Raw genomic sequence first — 18,068 nt, 5'->3', positions numbered from 1 at the left:
AAATCCAACCCCGCTGCCCGCGGGGGCCCCCCACCGCCTCCCCCTCCCAAGATGGCTGCCAGCAACGCCCCGAGGAGCTGCCGTGGCGACACCAAGATGGCGACGCGAGCAAGGACTACCCCTCCCAGCGGGCTGTGTGCGTGCGTGCGTGCGTGCGTGCGTGCGTGCGTGCGTGCGTGCGTGCGTGCGTCTGTCCGCCCGCCCTTTCCCGACAGCACCAGCCCCTCCACAGACCCTCGTTAACGGCAATTAAATGATCCCGGGCTTCTCCCCCCGCCCCCCCCCCCCCCCCCCCGCCCCGCCCCGCCCCGCCCCGCCCCGCCCCGTATATAAAACAACGCTTGGAATTTTTAACAGGGAAACCAATGCTGGCTCTTCCCGAGCCTGTGTGCGCCTCGGCACACCTCATACGATAGAAACGCGCTTTTTCTCCTAGAAATCGCCATATTTGCCTCCCCTTTCCTGCCCCCCCCCCACCCCCCGGCATTTTTTGTCTAATTCTGAGAGGAAAACCACACAGGTTTCAAGCCTGCGAACAGGTTAAGGAGTAGAGGTGAGGAGGCAGTACATTAACAGTGTGGCTGCACCAGCAGAAACGCCATTAAAAACAAATAAACCATATTAATCAGCATCATGGCCTGCATCTCCCCATGCCCCCCTCCCCTGGGAGCCTGTTGGCTCAGCCCTGCTGGGGGGGCTGTGGCTGAGGTGAAAGCCTGGCTGCTGAGGCAGGGACCGCCACGGCTCTTGGGTCAGCTGGCGCAGCACAGCCGTGATGATGCCCACTCGCTTTCTTCATGGCAATATACACCTTTAACAAGTTTCTTCTGCTGGCTGCAACCCAGCGGTCCAGCTCGCACGCTGCTCCTGTGGAGTTCAAACCAGCTGGCCGTGTTTTATGGCTCCTCCGGGGCTACCTTCCATCGCACCTGCCAGTGTGGACCCCCAGGGCTGTGCCCGTGGCACCCACCCGCACTCCATGAGGGGTGGATGTGCCACAGGCCCTGTCTGTAAGGAGCCGGTTGTGGGGTGCAGCTTTAGAGCCACATCCAGTCAGGGAGGAAGGGGAGTGGGGAAGGGCGGCGTTAGCCATGTCTGAGCCAGCATGTGTAGGAACTCGTGTGATGGAGGCAGATGCAAAGCCATGCACGCCCCTCCCTGGGACTACAGCTGTGTGTATCCTTCAGTGCGTGTTTCGAGCCGTTCCTGTGGCTGCTCTCGCAGCCTCTTTATAATTTCTGATTGCTGAGAGGAGCAGAAGTGGCTTTCCAGCCAGCTCACCAGCTCCTCTCCTGCTACAGGCTGGGGCAGGCTCAGAATCGGGGCTGGGGAAGCAATCACTAAACAAAACCCTTTTGACTTTGTATTTCTACTGCAGGAAGATAATTTTTCTCATCAACCCCACTGCATGACTCTGGGTCACATTTAGAAAAGAGTATCAAGGAACATGTCACCCTGTGTAGCCCTTCAACCAGGTACATTCCCTTCTTCCCCTCCCTGCTTCGCTAACTGGAGAGAAATACCTGAAGAATTCACTTTGCTCCTGCAGTAATGATAATCCTGTCACTCACACAGCCTCTGGCTTTCATTAGCTTGGGAAACATGAGCGACCAAGAGAGGAAGAAGAGCCCTCCAGACCTTTTCCTCTTTTGGGCAGGTGGGAAGGCACTTTACAGGCTGTAGGAATTCCTTTGTTTTCCCTTTTGTTAGAGGGATTGTTTGGGCCTAGGCAGGGCTTGGCAAGGTTGGGTGTGTAAATATGAGAGGATACCAGAAGGAAATGAAGCTGTAAAGTGGGATTGTTGGAGACCATGCTCATTTCTTTGGCAGCACGCTGCATGGGAAGTGTGTTGCAGCAGGCATTTGAACAGGCTCGGGGGTGCTTGGACCTGTGGCCTGAAGTCTGGCAGGTCTCAAAATTTTCTATGTTCTCACTTCTTACTCCTTTTTTATTGTGCAGAAGTTAGCTGGGACACACACCATATCCCATTTCACTATCTGGGAAAAGTAGATACTTTATATCCCCGTTTTCCTCCCCAGCTCCTCCTCTGTTCTAAACTCCCGGTCACAAAACATCACCTTCCCCTCTTTCACACTGACCAAGCTCCAACTCCTCCTCATATGCAAAACTGCATGTGTCAAGGCTAGAAACGTTTCCAAGCAGAAGAAAGAATCCTTTACCCAGTTTCCTCCAGTTTCTTAATGTAAGTATCTCCCAATAGACTACTCTTGTAAATTTTCTGTTCTACAAACCATATAATACGATCTATCACTAGCAGCGCACTGTAGCAAAGGTGGCACCAGAATGAACATCAAACTTGTCTCTTCCTGGCGTTTCCTTTTAAATGACAAAATCTGTAAACCCTCATATCTCACTGAATTTCTTTCTCACATCTCACTGGATATCTTTTCTTTGTGGGTTCTCCCTGCAGGGCTGTCTCCCAGCGTTAAGGGTATGGCAGAGCAGAAACAATCTGTAATACCCTTTTCCCAATACTTTCTTATCAAGTATCCATTACTCACCATGGAGGAGGACATGGTACTGGGCTAGGTGTGACCAAAATGGTAGATCTACTCTTCCCATGCTTAGATCCGCCGGGAGTTTACCTCCTTTCTTAAATAATCCTGGTTATCTGAATTTTCCAACAGGGTCTTGAACACCCGAGATGCTGAATTGACAGTTTTGAATAGGATGGCAGAATTCACTCAGTACCTGAAACATGCACCTGCTTGGGAAGCCTGTCTTACTGCCAGTATCTGGTACACCAGGAGAAAGCAAATCCCATCCTATATGCATGTTAACGTTCCTGGCTAATACAGAATGGAGTGGAAAGGATGTTAGGAGGATCACCAGCCTCTATCCAAAGACTTTTGCTACCCTTCCCTTCTCTGGGCTGGTTGTATTGCCTTCACTGGCGAGACCTATACAGTCGCAGAGAAGGATTTGCCTTTAGACTACCCCCTCTTTGGTTACTTTGCTATTACAGTCCATTTCTGGGCCACAGTGACAGCTTTAAGTACTTCCTTGCCATTAGATGGCAATGTAGATCCACAAATCCTCTTTCTTCCTTGAGCCCCTGGAAAATCATCCTGCTGCTGGTGGAATGGCTGGTAGAGCCTCAAATCTTCTATTTCCACCCACCTCACCTTTTAAGACTGAGGGATCCTGAATTTGTTTTGCCTGCAAACGAATAGAGCTGGCTGCCTGGGATGCCAGCTCCTCTGGAGTCCTCAGTGGCATGAGCACTCACTCTCTCTCCATCTAAGGCCCTCCTTAGTGCACAGAGGTCTTTTTTTATTCTTCCAGAGATTAATTCATTTGTCTCTTGTTTTGCTTTTTCCACAAGCGTTTTGCTGTCTTGCTTGTTTCTCAGCTTATTGCCAAACCTGGCAGGCAAGTGAGTCATGGGCTGCTGCAGGCCAAACCCTGGAGGATACAGACTTCCTAGGGTCATGAATCTCCCATCTGGGAAGTTATAAAGAACTGCAGTGAGAAATAACTACCACCGCAAAATGCTTTCCTCCATATCCATTTTTCAGCTTTCCCATTGTCTGCACTTGACTGGTTCATTTAACATGTGCGTTACTGGGTTTTTTCCCTTCACATTTCCTTTTCCACCAGAAAATGACACCAACTCACATCCAGCTTTTGCTCAGAAAACTTGCAGGTTCATTTGTGTTCCAAAACCAGGCAAGTATGCTCCTTCAAAGCAGAATATACATAGCTTTACTCTGCAGCCTGTTTAAGTTCAATCCTAGGCCAAACAGAGTCCACCGGCTCCCAGTAATGCAATATTGATGCTGGGCAGCTAGCCAGGGAAGTTGCAGGGCCTTTTGGAGTCTGGTTTGGACACTGCAGCAGGATCCGTCTGACTTGGTAACTTCAGCTTTGTTAGTGGCAGAAATCCTCACTTGTACCCAAACCAATGAAACTAGCATTAATCCCCCTTTTTGTGAGATCTTTTTTTAAAAAAAATCTGTTATACTGCCAGAGCAGATGGAGAGCTCCTGATTGTGGTCTAGAACAGGGCAGGATGACAGGGATGTTTTCCCCTGTGCCAGGCAAGGGTGGGAGATTGTGGCTGGGTACTCAGTGGAACAGAGGCCATTTGGCCTGGGAACACAGGACCCTGTAGCTTGACAAGCAGATGACAGGGCAGGGTCAGTGCAGAAACTGTCACCTTCCCTCATCACTCACACCTCCCGTATACCTTAATATAAGCACCTTTCAGCTTTTCTGGATTTTCAATGGTCTAAACAATGAAGATTTTTGCCCTAATCTCCAGGAGAAGTGCTCCTCCATCATAGAAAGGCTCTCTTTATTCCTGGTGTGCAAGAAGTTAACAATATTCCTAAGTATTCTTGCAGATGTGAGCAGTATGCTGTAGATAAGTTATATCAGGAGAAAGTGTTATCGCTTGGGCTTACATATTTTGTGCTTATCCGTTGGACTCTAAAAAGCTTTTGCATTTAATTACCCATTTCTCAGAGCATTTATTAATAATTTATGAGTGCTTTGTTAGTTTGCTGTAGATTTAACTTGACATATAATGTGAGCCCAGCCATTTAATAACCAAGCACATCTGAGGAAAGCGCTGGGTGACAGGAAAGGCCTTACTCATCCCTGCACATAGTGGTACAGCTCTAGTGGGGGCCTCTGGGTACTTCAGGAATATAAATACTAGTGCCTTAAGCTGCCCCATCACCCAAGATATCTGGGACGCTGAATGAATTAGGTGACAAGATGCATATTGGGCTGGAGATTTCTAACCTTAAGTTATCACTGCCAAGCTTCGCAATTTGTCCTGCATGGTCATTCACTTCCCAGCCCTGTGCTCCCCAGCACCTAGTGCGGGTCTCAGAGCTCACGATGCTGCAGCCTTCCCTCTGTACCATCAGTTAATGGAGCAGGAGGAAAATCGTGGGGTAGAGAATGTGCCCACCGGCAGAACTGTGTTCTTAGGGGAGCTTAACAAAAAGCCTCTCTCCAGTACCCAGTGTTGCACAGTTGCAGGCGTAAGCATGATCAACCTGACAAGGGCAGTCATCTCTCACACTTCATCCCTTGTGGTCTATCTGCTCTCAAACACAAACTCACCCCAAACAAACATCAGAGGAAAATCCTCAGTGTTCAGCATTACTGACTGCAAGCCCTGCAATCACAGAGCTACAGAAAACAGCGAAGTATCTTCCTTAACAGAAAGACGAGCACTATCAGAGTGGTTTCCTCAAAGACTTACAGTCTCTGCCAGAGAAATCAGGGTCAAATTTTCCCCACATATTGCAATTTCCCTACAATTGCTACCAGGAAATAAAGAAACCTTTATTTCCTTATAGAGCATCATCCCACTTCTCCTCTGTTGTCCTCTGCAAGGAGAGCAGCACAAGTAGCAAAACACAGCCACTGCCAAGCAAACCCAACAAAAAAACCCCCAATATCTAAGAAATGAGCGTCTGTATTCTGGCATTATAAGGAGACCATATAAGGCCCAGGTTGATCTCAACCACCTTGAGACATATTAATGAAGCACCTAATTTAGGCAGGTGTTTCTCTTTTGCTCTAGTCAATGGAGTAAGGCAGCTTTGAGAACAAAAAAGGAGACAATGTTTTATAAATGCTGTTGCTTTATTTCTTCCCCCCTCTAAAAAAATAATAGCCTACCTGGGTTCTAAATTGCTTTTCAGGCTTCCTTAATGAATGCTTCTCTGAATGTCTGCATGTCTTCCGTTTGCCCTCAATATGGGCAAAAGCCTAGGTCAGTAAGTTTTTATTTGATTTGTAAATAATGCCAGAGTGACACATTATCACAGATCCTCAGAACTCTGACTCCATGTCTTGTCCTCCAGATATGACATGCCAGAGACATCATCCACGTAGGCTGGCAAGGTGCAGGGTAGGGGATGGAGATTAAAATAACTTTGAGGAAAGACCATCTAGAACTTTATCCTGTACCTCTGTTTAGCCCACAAACCATCAGAAGCTGATGAAATAATTGCTCTGGACAGGTAATAAAACATCCTCCAGCAAAACTAAGGTACTTAATATACTGCCCATGTCAATTTCCCTTATTTCTGCTGTCCTCTTCCTTTTAATAATGGTTTAATGAAAAATTCAAAATTAATTGGAACTGGCATTAGACATTCACATGTTCCAGGGAGGTCTTCACTGCTTCAATATTTCATAAGCTGACTTCACTACTATGCTTCTCCTTACCTTGGATTTCATAGGCTAGAATATCATCTCTTTTCACAAAATGAAGGCTCTCGATATGGGCAGATAGGGGTATGTGAGAAAAGTTTGCAACCACATTATAGGCAAAGAAATAAAAATGATAGCTGTGTGTTTTTCTTCTGCCACCGTCCCCCCTTTCTATGTAACGATAAGCATCTGAGCCTTGACTGGAAAGAGCTGTCCTAAAAATAAACAGGAGCTGTCTGAAAGGTGTCTGAGGGAGGTATCTGGCAGCTGTCAGGCTGTCACGTATGCTAGAAGGATGGAGCTGATGGACTTGCTGACACCAGACGGGCTCTGCTGAAATGAGAATGCCTTATGCTTCCCTTGGCACTCACTGGGCAAATTCTGTTGGCCGGAGCCATCAGACCTCAGTGCGTCTGGGGCTTGCTCCAGTTCTGGCTGCCGTCAATGAAGAGTCTGCCCTTGGATGGCAGTGGGAATTGGATCAGACCCTTGCTTTACACCAGGGATGAATTTTGGCTCTCCAAGTGAATGTCACCCCAGTAGAGAAGGATACACCAGGCCCCAGGCTTCAAAGTTTCTGTAGGTCTCTGAAAATGAGACCTCTCACTGAGATGCCTAGATACGGGAACTGGAGGCTAACCTGTAACATTTTTTGTTATAACAGCCTTACACCACTCTATGTCTCAGTTTCTCTTTCTGAGGTGGTGGTGTCCTGTCTTCAAGAAGATCACTGATGTATCTGTACACCCAGGCATTTTTAAATGCTTCCAGACTAACTACTGTGCTAAAAGCTGTTCCTAATTCCCACAAGGCGCTTAATGGACACGTTATCCCATGCAGCAGTCATGAGATAAGCAAAAAGAAACACAAAGGCATGACATTACTCACCTTAAGCCTTTGCAGCAACTCAGTAGCAGAGTGAGTGGCCAAGAATTCTAGTCCCCACCAAAGCAATCATACCTTTACAGTGACTGAATCTGGAAAGAAAATCTTGCTAGCAGAAGCTTCAGTCCTTCTCAAGTGCACAGGGAAATCACTGCCTGTGGTGTAACTGAAGATACCTGCTGCTGTTCTTGGCAGAGATGTAATGTGCTGGGGAGGAAAAAAGAAGGGAGGTGCGAAGATAGGGTGGAAACCTCCTTGTTTCCCAGTGGAAGAGTGGACACCTCTCTTGTTCTCAATGGGAGCTGACTGCTGCTGTATCTGAAAAATCTGACTGTTTTGTTATCTAATGGCCAAAAGCAGCCCCTTTTTAGTGAAGAGCAGACTCTGAAGTCAACTATCTTGCAGTACATTGGTCTGAAAATACCGGACTGTGGTGAGAAGAATGGACAAGGGAATTAATTCCTATAGGGCTTCAGGAAATTACCTATAAGATAAGAAGGTGACTTGATCTTTTTGAGAAAAAGAAAGAAAAGACTTCCTTATCTTGATGTTTGCTCTGAAGTATCATCTTGTGACTGCCAGAGTCTGCCTTGCAGGATCATTCAATTACAGCTGGCTCTCATGGCTGGAATCACTTCCTTCCATTTGGAGGTATCGTATTTACCGAAGTATTGCTTGTTCCTCTTGGTATTCTGAGGCCTCTGTTGCTGCCTGTTTGCATGATGTGCCTGCAGCCCCGTGATGCTGGTCCCACTCACGTGGTAGGGCAGGATACGATCAGCCCTTCAATTAGGCAGGGATATGAAACGAAGAGGAAATCAAGATGATGAACCAGTGAGGAGCATGTGTGAGCCAATATTAGATATCTGATGGTATCACAAGCAATGAATGAGTCCTACCCCTTCTGCAGGGTCCAGTCTGTATGCCTACAAGAACTATATAGCTCTCCTAGGGGGAAACTGCCCTGCACTAATGATCAGCCTGGCTCTGGCTCTCCCCCATGAGGAATTTTTCACTATGCAGAGTGCTTTTCTTCATCCACATTAAATAGCTGTGAGGTTCCTCAACACGTACTTTGTTGAACTGGTCTACTCCACAGCTGGCAGCTTTTTAGAACAGGAGACATGAGGTTACTAAACCCCATTCATCTCTCACATGTACCCACATTTCTAATGGCTATGGAGATCCAGCTTTAAAGTCCTCTGAGAGCTACTGGAATGAAGAGCACTTTGTGAAGACATTGTAATTATTATGGGATTTAGGGGTGTGTGGAAATGATTCACGGAGAAGTTTCCCAGCCAGCAGGCTCCTCGAGCCAGGTGAGCTCTTCCCTGGAATGTGAAGCATGCAGCGCAGCAACTGGGAGGAACAGGTTTGGCAGGACATTTTAAGTTGTTCACGGCAGACAGCCTCTTCAGAGCCACATCCCTGCTTTACCAACCTCCCAGCTGGATGCTCCGCTCTGCCACACTGGCCTGGGTGAGCTGGAGAGGATGGACACACTGCGAAGGAGCCTCTCTCGCTGGAAGAGGTACCACATTAAGGTGCACCTGGCTGATGAGGACCTGATGATGCCCTTGACAGTCAAGCCCAGAGACACAGTGATGGACCTACGGGCTCACTTAGTACGGGAGGGTGTCACTTCCTGGAAGAAGACATTTTATTACAACTCCAGGCAGCTCGAGGAGCACGAGACTCTCAAAGAAGCCAATATCCAGAATGGCTCTGTCCTGCTTCTTGTCAGCAACAAAAGGTAGGCAGCAGGGGTGGTGCAAAGGAAGGGGAATGCTCTGTGTATCTCAGCCCCTCGGGACACTCTCCTGTTAGGTTTTGCAGAAAGCAAATCAGGAACTCAAACCTTGGGAGTTTCCAGCAGGCAGACTAAGATTCAAGGCTTTTCATATCCAGACATGCTGGGTACATACGAGCGGTAAGAGGAGGAGGAAATCTGGTTGATGCTGCCTGTCCTGTCTCTGATCAGGTCTCACTTTCCTGACTATGTGGCCAAGCATAGAGGGAGAGATCAGATGTGCAAAGGGCAAGGGAGATTGTGTGACATGAGGGAGTGCTCTGGGAGCCTTTCAGCCTCATTCTTTCTCATTGTGTCTGGCTCTCTTACTTTCTTTTTAGTACATACTTTCTACAAGTATTTCAGGGTGGCGCAGTCCTGCTTTGACAGGGAAGAGCTGTGAGCTGCCAGCTTACAGCAAAGCACAATGAGTCTGGACAGACATGGCAAGAAGCTGCAGCTTCCCAAAATGTGGCCAGATCACAGCAGAATGGACGGTGACACTAGAGACACCCAGGGCAGCCAGTGCAAAGAAGATCGATCAGGGCAAGTATTATTTTCCAGTGGGACTGAAAGCTGGGCTAATGGTCCTGAGACCCACTGGCTCACATGATCGTTTATATTCAGTGGGGTGAATTTATGCCCACTTGTGCTGTTTCTCGTAATGCCTGGTGGTTGCTACCAGCAACCAGATTAGTTCTGTGAAGCGTTTTGGGGATACTTGGTAGAAGAGGTGCAGAGCAAAGCATGGGTGTACTGTGTCTAATTCAGCTTTCTAAATCCTGAGCCCTCTGAGTTATTTGTCTATGTTGATCAGTTTCCCCTGCAGAAAAACCTGCACTAAAGACTTCAGTTCCTGATTACATGCCACATACTGGAATGGTCCTATTTTCCAGTCCAGAGGCGGCTTGAAATCTCACACAAAGAAGATTTAATAAAGCATTTCCTTTCAGAGCTCAGCCAGACACAAGAGATTTCACGTCACTCAGCTAACTGCAAACGCCAAGTCACCCACGGCCCCTTTCTCCAACATCTCATTTCAGCTCACTGATTAACTTGGCTCAGCTCCTCCTTTTCACCTTGTTTCTAACAGCAGGAGCATTTCTACTTGTTGTTGTTTCTAGTGTTTATTTTCCTAAATTGTACAGTCTGAATTTTTGAAAGCAAAAAAGGTGTCAGAGGGACTCAGTTGATGGAGTGCACATATTGACACTTTGACAGATGCTCGATTTCCGTAACATGCCATGCACCTTCCCAGATGCTGCAAAAGCAGGGTGTAACTGCAGCAATGCAAAAATCACCAGGAGATCCTGTCACTGGTGTGTGGAGTTCAGGATGCTCACCTGAAGTCACTAGCTGTTTTTGAAAATTTAGAGCCTGTTGCTGAAAGTCCCTGCTCCATTTTTGTGAGTACATGAAAAAGGGAGTGGGATTTCTAATATTCTTTTCCTTGAATTTCATCAAAACCTTCCTGGCTGCTAAATAAGCACCTTTGGCTAATCTCTTATTTCTTCTCCTGGAGCTGGGTGCGTTGTGGGGGTTGGACAGCTTCTCCCTGAAGTCACATCTCTCCTCGAGTTCATGGACATGAAGGATAACCTCAGCCATTCCCAAAGTATTTTGTGTGGCATGAGTGTTAACTGCCCAGGTATTGGGGATACATTTCTCTAGAAGCTCATGGGGGTGACTGAGCTATTGTTGTAGCACAGTCCCCCTAGATACTTCTGAGATGTGCTTGCATGTGGCTTGGCAGTTATCACCCTGCTCAGTACATAGTCCTGGGCTGAGTGCAGCCTCTGTGACTCAGCACCACGCTGGATCCCCAGCACGCAGAGGGCTGGTTTTTAGACGGCTTTAAGACTTCAATCGGGAGTTAGGAAATAGAGTGGGAGAAGGAAGATACTGCATTGCAACTGAGATTACAGCATCATTTTGAGCCTTAAGATTATTTGGCCAGATCTTTAGGTATTATTAACCAACCCCCATGTTGCTCCAACAGTGTCTGTGGAGATACGCTGGTCTGCATCAGCTGGGTGACACTGTGCAACCTTGGGGAATATGAGGAGAGTAGCCTATGCAGTGTTGGGACTGTCGAGGAGCCACAGGAGAAGAGAGGAATAGAGAACATGGTGCTGAGTTTGGCTAGCAGCCCTGAGGATTTAAAAGTTGGTTTTAGTACTCCACTGATTCAGTAAAGTATGGACATCAAAGGTCAGCATCTGCTTCTTAAGTTCTCCCAGAAAATCTTGGTGTCTCCTACTTACTCTTTTGTACTGAGATGCCAGCCAAGCAGAGGTATATTTATTCCAAAAGTGGAGTTGCTCTGATTGCCAAGGTCTGCAGCTCAGTGTCATGCCTATAAATATTATGGTCACTCTGCATGCTATGTGCTCCTACAAGGGGCTCACGGGACAGTTTACTTTGAACCAGAGAAAACATGAAAACGACCCTATTTATCAGGTGTGTCCGTCTGTCGTGTCCACCCCCCCCACCCCCCCCACCCCCAGTTCTTAACACCTTTGTAGATAATTGGCATTTAGCAAAGGCCAAGTCAGCATTTCCACTTCTCGCTTGTGTTTTCTGGGGTTTATAACTTAGTCATAAAAATTCACTTAAGTCTGTAGCTTGGCAGGAAAGGGATCAGCATACCAGCTACTGCTGAAAATTTATTTGGACCTTAGTGTTTAAAAGTTCGAGCAAGCCAATTTGGAGTTCAGTCAACATGACCTCTTGCCTTGGGAAAACACACTGGCAGGCCAGATCTGGGGATATCACATCCACTGAGGATGCAATTCCTCCTTGTGCAGAGCTTGTTAATCACATTATTGCTGCACTGACTGAGATTGCAATCCTGTTGCAGCAGAAGCCGAGCAAAGAACATGCAGAAAACCATTTTCTGCCCTAGAGAGCTACAGATTACAATAACATGGTTTGTAAATGGGTAAAACAAGCAAAGCAAGACTTGAAATGTGAACGAACAAGTAGAGAGAGAACCCCCCCTGCTCAGTGGCCTTGGGCCAGCCTGTGGTGTTCAAGTCATTGGTGCCCAACGCAAGCAGACCACCAGCGAGTCTTGACATCAAAAAAGTAGCCATCCAGCACAGATGCAAGAGCATCCACAAGGGCACGCAGCAGGCTGTTCCAAATGCCCAAGGCATGATCAGTCCTGGCACTGTGGACCACACCACAGCAGAACCTGTTTGGCTCGCTCTGGAGGTGGTGCAGGGCCCCAGAGCCAGGAAGTTGCTTGGCTGGTCTGGTGGTGATGTGGGAGTTCCTGAAACTGGCATGACTCTTCCCAAATTTTGTCTGCCACAGTGAACCGCCCGACTGCATGCTGTGGAGCACCAATCAAAGAGACCTCCCACGGTGTAGTCAGCAGCAGTGCTGGATAGCAGGCATATGGCATTAGCTGCTCATTGTTGGTAATTTGTTGGCTGCATCTTGATTTGTTCCATGTTAGGTGGAGGGTTCTTGTCTCCAACTGGTAAATCCACCGCTTAACCCATGAGCTATTCCAAACAGAGGATGTAAATGGGTGATCGAGCATGATTCCTAGATGTGCTGTGTGCCTGTCACTGACCGCTCCTAAGGATGTATGGCTCCAGCTGGATGTGGATGTGGTATAAGCACAAGCACACCAACAGAGCCTTTGCACTTGGTTTCAGGCTCCTTTCTTGCGCAGTCACCTCTAGCAGTCAGTCAGACAAGGTCTGTACTAATAAATTAACCAGTGCCTGGACTGCTGCTGGAGTATTGCACTGCAGCACTGGCCCAGTCCAACTGCATTTCAGAAGACAGCATGGGCCAGGGACTGTTCTTTATGGGCTGTCTGGATGTGACCATGCAGCTTTGGAGGGTAAGAATTTAATATGAAAACACTGGCCGTTCTGTGCCAGCTGTCTTCTTGATACAGAGGAAAATCTCAGGCACGTTTAATTTACTGGCATAGACTCAGCCACAGTACACGGGAGCCCCTCAGTCTTTTGGAAGCTGAGGTTCACTGAGGCCAAGCAGCTATTGTTATCATATACGGCTTGCCCAGAGAATGGAGTTCAGTAAGTCATTGGTGAATAGGTTAAATAAAGTAGATGCCGGCACTGAGTTTAGCAGAAGTCTATTATCTAGAATCTATTGGTGTTGATTTTCTGGCCTGAAGCCACCTGAAAACATCTATCTCGGGGCATTAGCTCAGTTACCATAACAACTCATCTAGGAACAACTCCTGACAGCTCAAAGAACAGACCAAGGTCCCACGTGGTATATAAGCCACTCTTAGGTCAAGATAAGCACGCTCAGGATCCTCCCTCTTCTGCAATCCAGCCTCAGTGTCCCTGATGAGTGCCAGTGCTTATACATGCTTTATTATGCTTGGGACCCTGTTTTATCCTTCAGAGGCTGTTCAGCCTAGTTTTCCAGAGGTCCACCCACTCAAGGGGCTACCTCCTGGCAGAATTACAAAACCATCCATCTTTGGGGAACCTGGCTAACTCCTTTATTGGCATTCCATTTACAGTCTCTAATTTTTGGCCTCATAAATGAAAACTATGACTGAGCTACTTGCATAAGGTCCAGTTTAGCTGATACTAAGAAACTACTGCCTACATTTGACTCCTGTGATGACGTAAGGATTGGTGTTTGACATAGACATGTGGTAGTGGCTCACTGCAGGCTTATATTACTCCACTATCCTGTCACCCTTTCTCACTCCCACTGGAATTGCCCCATAAGAAGCAGTAACCAAGCACAGCAGATGATGTTGACTCTCTAGAAAGAAAAACCAGAAAAATAATGGGATCTATGGTTTGACCCTGAAAGCTGACATTACAGCCCAGACATGAATTAAGTCCCTTACACTGGGTTTCAGTGTGATTTTGTGATGCCTGCTCCTTGTGCTGACCCTCCAACTCCTGGGGTTGCTCAGCAATTACTCCTCAGCATGGGCAGGAGACTTTTCGCTCCCATCCAACTACTACAGACTTGCCCTGTTAAGCTTAGGCCTAGCAGCAGGCTCCAAGGCATCTCACAGTAGGATAACGATCCTTTAAATAGCACTGGGAGTCTCTCTTCTCAGGGAGAACTAATTAAGTTCTTCAGTACATGCTTAGACATATGTTGACCTGGTATGGCCTTAACAGGCCTGCTTCCATCTACCGGATAAATAACACTGGCTTAAAAAATATTCTCCTAGAGATGTGTTACTTAGGCAACAGCCAGGTGGGAGACTGACTTCATCTCTGCAGCTGAAGGTAGTATTTCTGTGTATTAATCATGGGCCAAGCTCTCTGCTGGTGTAAACTCCTTGAAATCAGTTAAGTGATTTTTAAGTTCCGAAAGCACCAGTGCAGTTCTCTCTGCTGACCTCTTGCAGTGTACAGGCCAGAAAATCACATCCATATTTAGCTCAGTTACTTACTGTTAAGTCCAAGAAGCTCATTTAACAAAATCAGAGGGCTGCATCAGTGGAGAACATGGTCCATAGGTTCTGAATTCTTCCCCTGTGCAGTTGCATGGGATTGCAGGAGATGAAACTGAGCTAATATATCCCATGGGGAGTCTGTCTTGGCTCTAGGCAAAGAATTAATGAATGGAAAGCATATCCTAAAACTAGGTTCTTTTCTGGTGTGATATGACACAGCTTCCTGGACTTATTTGTAGCTGTGCTGATTTATACCAGGTGAGGATTTTGCCCAGTTGGGATAAAGACCCTCTCCTGTGTCCTGGTGTTTTATGGGGCAGATGTGCTACAGGGTGGGCTCACAGCAAATCCTTGGCTATTACAGTCCCCTGAAATTTCCAGTGAGGAAGCATGTGCTGGAACATGAATCCTGTTCTGGGTTCTGCAGAAAACCCAACCAGTGATTGATAATCAGCCTAAGTACACTTGCAGTGTCCTTTGCTAGGACCCAAGGGAAGACCCCATAAAGTCTAAACTTCTCTAAAGTCCTGATGAAATGTTTGCAGCACAGGCTCAGTTTCTTGTCTGCATAATTGCAAAGAGCAATTCACAGGAGTCAAAAGACCCAGCTTGGCTGGGTGGGGTGGCTGCCTGGTAAGGCGGCTGCCTACGGGCCATGAGTATTTTGGTTGCAGTCCAAGCCGTGATAATGAGCTCTCTAAGCAAATGCTAGCCCTGAAGAGGTACCCCTAGAAACTTGCAAGAGCTTCAGCCTCTGTTCTGGAGACTCCAGGGGGCAGCCCTAGATGATTTCTAAGGGTCTTCAGAGGAGTAACTGAGAAAGTAATCATACTTTTTGCTAAGTTTAAGTCTTCTATACAGGATCTGTACCCCCATCAGAAAATATTTATGGAGCTGTAACCCCAGAAAACCACTGTTTAGTGCTAATGCATGGGAGTGAGAGTGTTTATAGCAATTCAAGCTCTGTCTTACTGTAAACATCCTCAAAGTGCTCCTAAAGCTACAGGCTGCCCTTGTCCTAAGATGAAAAACGCATTTCCAGGAGCATGCACTAAAGAGGCAGAGCCTTGCTTATGGAAAAAGGCTTCCAGACAGTTGCAGATTATCTGAAGAAGGGTGAAAGCATCTTTTGCGGAAGGATAAACAGGTCTGAAATCCTGCAAGTGGCTTATCCTCAGCTATACAGCATGACTGAAAAAACAAAACAGAGGACCAGGTGTATATTCTCCCCATGTCAGGGTCAGTTGCCTCCCTGGTCAAATGCCATTTTTGATTGCATGTCTACAGTGCTCCAAGTATATGCCTCTTTCTTATTTAGGTAATGCCAAAGAGCACAGCCAAAGCCATGAGGGATGGGGAGTGTGACAAGGGCTGAAGGGAAGCAGATGGAAGAGAGCTTGGCTGTGGAAAGGCAGCCCAGCCACCAGTGTTTGGTAAGTCCCTCCCTGCATGCCAGCTCAAGGACTGTTCAGAAAGCAGCTCCTAGTGTTTTCAGCACAGTGCTCATGAATAATTAACCCAAACAAAACAACAAATAACGTTGCCTCATCAGCATGCCATGCGGTCTCAACTGCCAAAGGAGAAGTATGGGTAAGACTGATTCAGCTCCTGAGGGCAGCGAATCAGAGTGAAATGCCCATGAAAGGGTGACTTCTGCCTGGGTGATGAAGCAAGAAGGAGCTGAGGTCGACTTTGCTTAGGGCCCTAGATGGGGACATTGGACATTTGAGCCTCCTTCCAATTCTCACAGGATTCCTCAGTAAATCGGTGATCTTGGCCTACATTTAAGTCTGAGATAATTTATTCTTCCCTTTCTTCTACTCTTTGTCAATCCAGCTATAAGTGACCCCGGTTAGGGACTGTCTGGGCTTCTGAGCAGCTTCTATAAAATGGGGCCCTGATTTCTAAGTTGAAGGCTCTGTACAGCAAGGAAGCGGTAAGTGCACTATGGACAGTCCTGGAGCTTGACAGCCTTTATATATCCAAAGGACAGAGACTGGTTGGTCGCTGCTACAGCGACTATCTCACCTGACATTAGAGACCCACTGTTACATCAAAACTGCCTTATATTTGAGCCTGGGTTTATGATGCAATGAGCCTTCTTGTGTTGTTCTTTCACCTGTGTACCAGTACCCCCCCAGCTCCAATAACTTCTGAATCAGCTGTCCTGATTCAACCCAGCTCAATGGAAAGAAAAGGTCTTACAGACCCAAGATTCCTGCAGTTTTCATGAAAAAAAGCAGCTGGAAAGAAGGCAGACATTTCAAGTTAATATCCTACTGAAGGAAAGGTAATTACACCTCTTGCTCCCTACCTGTTTTAAGATGCAGTGGCCAGGTGACCAGCTGGCATTTAGATACCGGCAGGTCAATCAGCACTTGCCTAGCTTCAAGCCAGCTCCTGCACTTGCTGCCCCTTGCCTGTAAAGTGAGAAGCTGTTAGAAGAGATGAGGACTTTGCCGGGGAGGTCTGGAGGGGATAAGGGTGCCCTGGGGATATTACAGTGTGCTGGGAGCACCAAGAAAGGGAGAAAGAAAAAGCGGTTGTAATACACAAATCAGAAGGAGAATTGGTTTTGGCACTTTCCTGTTCACAGAACAACTTGATTTTTATGTTCAAACTTATTTTCAGGACAAAATGGATGTTTCTCTAACCATTACAGTACTTTCCCCAGAAAATCTCAGTGACTGGAAACTGTCTCACCAAACCTCCCAAACCTGCATTTTCTGTTTCTCAACTGAAAAACTCACCTTTCTGGACTTGTTTGGCAATGAGAAAACATTTGATTCTTTTTTTTCAGCAGAAGTGTTTGAAGAAATTCTATTGAAAATGGAGCTTCTTATTTTCCAGTTTTCCTTTTTTTTCCTCCTAGGAATAAAAATACTTCCCCAAGTGCTTCCTTGGACTTTGGACAGAAAAAAAGTCTAAGACAGACAAAGACGTGAACATAGTCACAGCTGAAGATCTTCCAGTCCAAGAAACTGAGACGGACAAAGAGTGGGATGGGATTAAGCGTGGGGAGAAGGAATGTGACTTTTCCCAAGGTCAACCAACCAGCCAGGCACACAGTGGAGAGTGTGCTGGTGCTGTTGGGTCAGCATTTCTGCCACTTGACCATGCGGCGCCTCTGCGTGTCTGTCTGTCCTGAAATAATGAGTTTCTTGGAGCAGAGCCAGTACTTCCCTGAGTGCTTGGAAAGTGCCTCGCACAGCCCTAGGTGCAGTCATAAATAATATTTTAAATGATAATAATAATATTCAAGTGGAGACATGCCACTGAAGATGGGACACACTCAGCAACAGAGTCCTAAATCTATGCCCCTCTTCTGGTAAAAGGTACAGTTTGGCTCACAAAGCCTGGGAGACCAGTATTTGCTTCTCTGGACCCGATAATCACAGTCTTTTGCTCTGCAGAAGGCAAAGTGACCTGAGTTGAATTAGGTCTAATATCTACTCTAACACCTCATGTCTGTAGCTGGCAGCTCTGGTCAGCTCTGGAAGGCTTTTTGCAGCTCAGGGGGATAGCTGGAAAGAGTAAATTAACTGTGATGGTGTGGGGAGCTGCCTGGACTAATGTTTTTTTCAGAGATAGGCTCTGATTGACACTTCAGATCTGCCTGACAATCTTTTATTCTAAGTGCAGTTGCTGCCCTTCTTCAGAGCAGGAAGAGCTGGTTTGGTTGCTGTCCTTCAAATGATGGATCTTATCACATGGGAAAAGGAAAACAAAACCCACCAAACCACCTGGAAACAGCCACAGGTACAGCATAAAAAGAG

At 46.9% G+C, this 18,068-nt stretch overlaps 1 protein-coding gene across 1 annotated transcript; it reads left to right on the top strand.

Annotated features, from left to right (window-relative positions):
- The first annotated feature begins 325 nt into the window (after positions 1 to 325).
- Positions 326 to 18,068, top strand: TINCR (TINCR ubiquitin domain containing). The gene is made up of 2 exons (XM_055710058.1): positions 326 to 8,837; positions 15,611 to 18,068. Exons 1-2 carry the CDS (start codon positions 8,578 to 8,580, stop codon positions 15,612 to 15,614), a joined length of 264 nt encoding a protein of 87 aa, XP_055566033.1. The 5' UTR covers positions 326 to 8,577; the 3' UTR covers positions 15,615 to 18,068.

Source organism: Falco cherrug, chromosome 4, assembly GCF_023634085.1.
Source record: "Falco cherrug isolate bFalChe1 chromosome 4, bFalChe1.pri, whole genome shotgun sequence".
Lineage (NCBI taxonomy): Eukaryota > Metazoa > Chordata > Aves > Falconiformes > Falconidae > Falco > Falco cherrug.
Note: the sequence above shows the minus strand (reverse complement) of the source record. Positions and strands in the feature narration are given on the sequence as shown.